This window comes from Capsicum annuum, chromosome 3, assembly GCF_002878395.1.
Source record: "Capsicum annuum cultivar UCD-10X-F1 chromosome 3, UCD10Xv1.1, whole genome shotgun sequence".
In the NCBI taxonomy this organism is placed as follows: domain Eukaryota; kingdom Viridiplantae; phylum Streptophyta; class Magnoliopsida; order Solanales; family Solanaceae; genus Capsicum; species Capsicum annuum.
In genome coordinates this window covers 238,389,352-238,393,585 of record NC_061113.1, presented here as the reverse complement: position 1 = coordinate 238,393,585, position 4,234 = coordinate 238,389,352, and the positions used below count along the sequence as shown (strand labels likewise).

General features: G+C 30.7%; 1 protein-coding gene across 1 annotated transcript; it reads right to left on the bottom strand.

Moving 5' to 3' along the window:
- Positions 1-2,187: 2,187 nt before the first annotated feature.
- LOC107862854 (mitogen-activated protein kinase kinase 9) lies at positions 2,188-3,171 on the bottom strand. Its single transcript, NM_001324841.1, is given in 1 exon segment — positions 2,188-3,171. A coding segment is annotated over 1 exon segment (984 nt).
- Positions 3,172-4,234: the final 1,063 nt, after the last annotated feature.

The window sequence follows — 4,234 nt, the reverse complement described above, 5'->3', positions numbered from 1 at the left end:
GGAAATGATATAATTTTGAAAGTCAACCAAATATTTATATGTTTTAAATTTTTAATTTATTCATTATTGTGATTTACAGGGATTTTTTTATTTTTTATTTTAAATATATAACAGATAAAAAAAATTAAGACAAATAAATTAAACAACAACAACAACAAACCCAGTGTATTCCTACAAAATGGAGTCTGAGGAGGGTAAAATGTACGCAGTCTATACCGCTACCTTCAAAGAAGTAGAGAGGTTGTTTCCGACAGACCCCCGGCTCTAGGAAGGCAATAGAAAGGACCAATGAAGTTGTGCCAACGACGGTATATCGACCTCAAAATTTTTTTAGTTGTTAATTATTGTGATATATGATATTTTTACGTATTTTTGAGAAATATTTGGCAGATTCATTTTTTTTTTAGATATTTTAAAATGTTAACTATTGTAATTTGTAATACTTTTTATTATACTTTCTTCGTCCAAAATTTTCTGGCATTTATAGTAAATTATATTTTTTAAATAATTTATTATTATTATTATAATTTATAATATTTTTTCTTCTATTTTAATTTAAGCGGTACAATGCTTGGATAACTATAATAATTAATAAAGGGTGATATAATAAAATCATTATTGAAGCAGCGAAGTAGATATGTATTGAATGAATTATAATAACTAATTAGAAGTGATATAACAAAATACTTTTAAAAAAAATTTAGTGGATCTCATATAAGACGTCAAGTTAATTTCATATTAAATATTATTAATTTCTTAAAACTTAGAGATGACTTTATAATAATTTTATAATATTAATTTTTACTCCACTTAAATGACTCATAATAATTAATTAGGGATGATATAGTAAAATTACGTCGAACCAACTGAAGCAGGTATGTAAAAAATGATTGTTTTATTTTTAATTAAATATTATTAATTTTTAATACGTAAATAATTTATAATAATTAATTAAAGGTGATACATTAAAATTATGATTGAAGCAACTGGGAAAAAAATTCTCGAATAATAATAAGTAAAAATTTTAGGAACTTAGTAGTTATTTTGAAAACTAACCTTCTATTAAATATTATTAATATTATAATACCTAAATAAAATAATTTTAAATAATTAATTAGAGGTGATATAGTAAATCACCGAGGGAATATTTAAGATGGAGTTAACTCTATTTTCATCCAAGACAAGATCAAACCAAACCTGTACATACGTAATCGATTTCATATTTTAGTACTACTTTGTTTTCATCTAAGATCAAAAACAAATTAAACCTGAAAATACGTAATCGATTTTATATTTAAGTAGTACATACCATTAAAAAATTAAAAAATGAGTCAAGCGTGACAACTAATAAAGACAAGCCTCTCCAAATGCACATTTGCATCATCATTCATATTATATAGTTTATTTAGGTTCCTTCTGCAGAATTACGTAAATAAAACTAATATAATACGTGTTTTAGCTGGCCTTTTTTAATCTAATCGAATCAAGATTAATCTTTATTAGCAAATCAAATAAAGGTTTCTTGTCTTTTCAGCTATTTGCATAGTGCGGGTTGGATTACTGTGATTCACGAGCCTGTTTGATAGCTCATCTTCATCGCCTACCTCCTGTTTTTTAAAAAACAATCTCAAATTTTATATCTATAGCATAGCTCAATTAATTTAAATTCATATCATATAAATATCATATTTATTTTTTATATTCAAGACTCAAAAGTTATTAATTAATTAAAAAAAAACAGCCTCATCCGCTAGCGTGCTTCGGAAGCCTACCCTTTTTTTCAGAAAGGCTCTAATTGATTATTTTATCTACTTAGATGAGCAATGAGATAATATTGACATTAATTCTTTTTCTTTGTGTGTTGGTTCTTAGGAATTTGGTAATTTTAGTAACCATTAATTTAATCACTTTGAACAATAAAATGGAAGATGATTAGACGTCTGAATTTGCATTAGGAAAAAACCGTTTGCCAGATTCGTTGGAAAAAAGATCGAATTCATTAGGTCCCAAAATTCCACTTACAATTTTTGGTGTGGAAAATGGAGTAACTTTTTCCAGTACACAGAATGATTCCGATTTCTCAGACTCCAAGTGAAAGAATATACAAAAAAGTGAACCCAAAAAAAAAAAAGAAAAAAAAAGAATCCCGTTCTATTTACAACTACTCAGGATTTATCTTCCCAGTTTTCAGTTTTGCCCGTTACTCCGTACAAATGGATGCTGCAGAAGTTGTTGAGCACTCCATCTCTTACTAGATTCTTTCTGCAAGCAACACTCCATGAAATCTTTGAATTTCTCCGATGTACCTTTGGGCAAGCTGGGTGGTTCACCGAAGCATATAGCGCACATCAGTGTTGCCCAATCCGGTCGTTGGCCTGGTGGTAAGAATGGAAAGTGGCCCATGTATAGTTCCATTAATGTAAGACCTAAACTCCAAATATCAGCTGCGTAGCCATTGTAGTTGACTCCATAAGTGTCCGGATCAAACCTTTCTGGACTCATATAAGCGCAAGTTCCAACGTATGAATTGCAAGGATCCAAAGTTCTGCACATGATTTTGCTAACTCCGAAATCGGCGATTTTCACCTCCATTTCTCGGTTAACTAGAAGGTTCGAAGGCTTTAGATCTCTGTGAATGATTTTGTGGTTGTGCAAGTAGTCTAATCCACTTAGTACTTGCTTAGCGATTTTAGCTAAGCAAAGTTCGGAGAAAGTTGTTTGTGATTTAAGAAGATTTTCTAGAGTGCCGGAATTCATATACTCCATGAGTATACCAATGTCTCCTCCAGGCATATCAATGACTCCATGACACTTGATGACGTAAGGTGAATCCGTCCGGCGAAGTATTGAGATTTCACGGAGGATCTGACGGCGAATCTCCGGGTCACTATCACCGTGAACGACTTTGAGTGCGTAGATTGCCGAAGTCCGCTTGTGACGGACTTTGTATACAGTTCCACCGTTACCGTGACCGAGTACCTTAAGCTTTTCGAGTTCCGAAATGGACATGGTAGTAGTAGTAGAGGCGGTTGTTGTGGTAGTGGTGGTGGTGGTGCTGACGGTGGATACGGAAGAAGGAGGGAGGGGTAAGGGAAAACGAGGGCGGCGTTCGGAGGGCTCCGGCAAGGGAAGGCGGAGATTGAGCTGTCGGCGGTCTCGAACTAAGGCCATGTGGTGGGTGAATTTGGGTGCCGTTTGGATTAGTTGAAATGGAAATGAATGGATTATTTTTTTCTTAGTAGAAGGAGGAAGGGTTGTGTTATATAAGTGGAGAGGAGAAAGCACGTGGGAATAGTGGGGGCAGAGTAGTCACTCTTTTAGCCACCCCACCATGTTAGGAAGGAGCTAGGATATGGGGGTTCGATGGGATGGGGACGAAGGCGTGCGGATAAATATTAGACTCCGTTTTATTTTACCGACACATTTTTTATTTTTTTTGTAATCTATTTTAAAAATATGAAACAATTTAACCTAAAAACTTTTAATAAACAATAGAAATTTTAATAATTTGACATTTAATTATAAAAAAAAATATTCAAAGACAAAAAATACTAGGTGATTCTTTTCATCTATCCTAACATTGGTAAACAGAGTTACCCGATATCTGTTGCTGATGTGAGATGAAAGGTATTCCATGAATTTAATTGAGATGCACGAAAACTAATTTGGACACCACTGTTATCATAAAAAAAATAATAATATAATATTTTGCATAATTATTAAATTTTTTGTTTTTGGATTTGTCGAGATACACAATTAGTTTTCGATACATTCAAATAATATATATTTTTTCTTTTATAAAGATACATAATTAACTTTTGATATATTTTTCTTAATTTTGGATCTATTAAGATACACAATACATCAAATGAAGATATATTTTTTGCCTTTTATAAAAATATATAATTAGTTTTTGATATATTTTTTTTAATTTTGAGTCTGTCGAGATACATAATTAGCTCCCAATATATCTAATGAAGATACATAATTAATTGAGATTTTTATAGTTATTTTGTAAAACTAAAAAATTACATAAAAATAATAAATTAAGGTGCATATTTATGTTATTCTTCATAAAATAATTTATGATCATATAAGATAATTATTTTGAATAATAAATTTCAAGTTTTTTTTTTTTTTTAAATATATCATATCAAATCAAATAACATAAGGTGATGTAAAACGGGATGGAGGGAGTAGATGAAATTTTCATAAATCTTTACGTTGGAAAAGT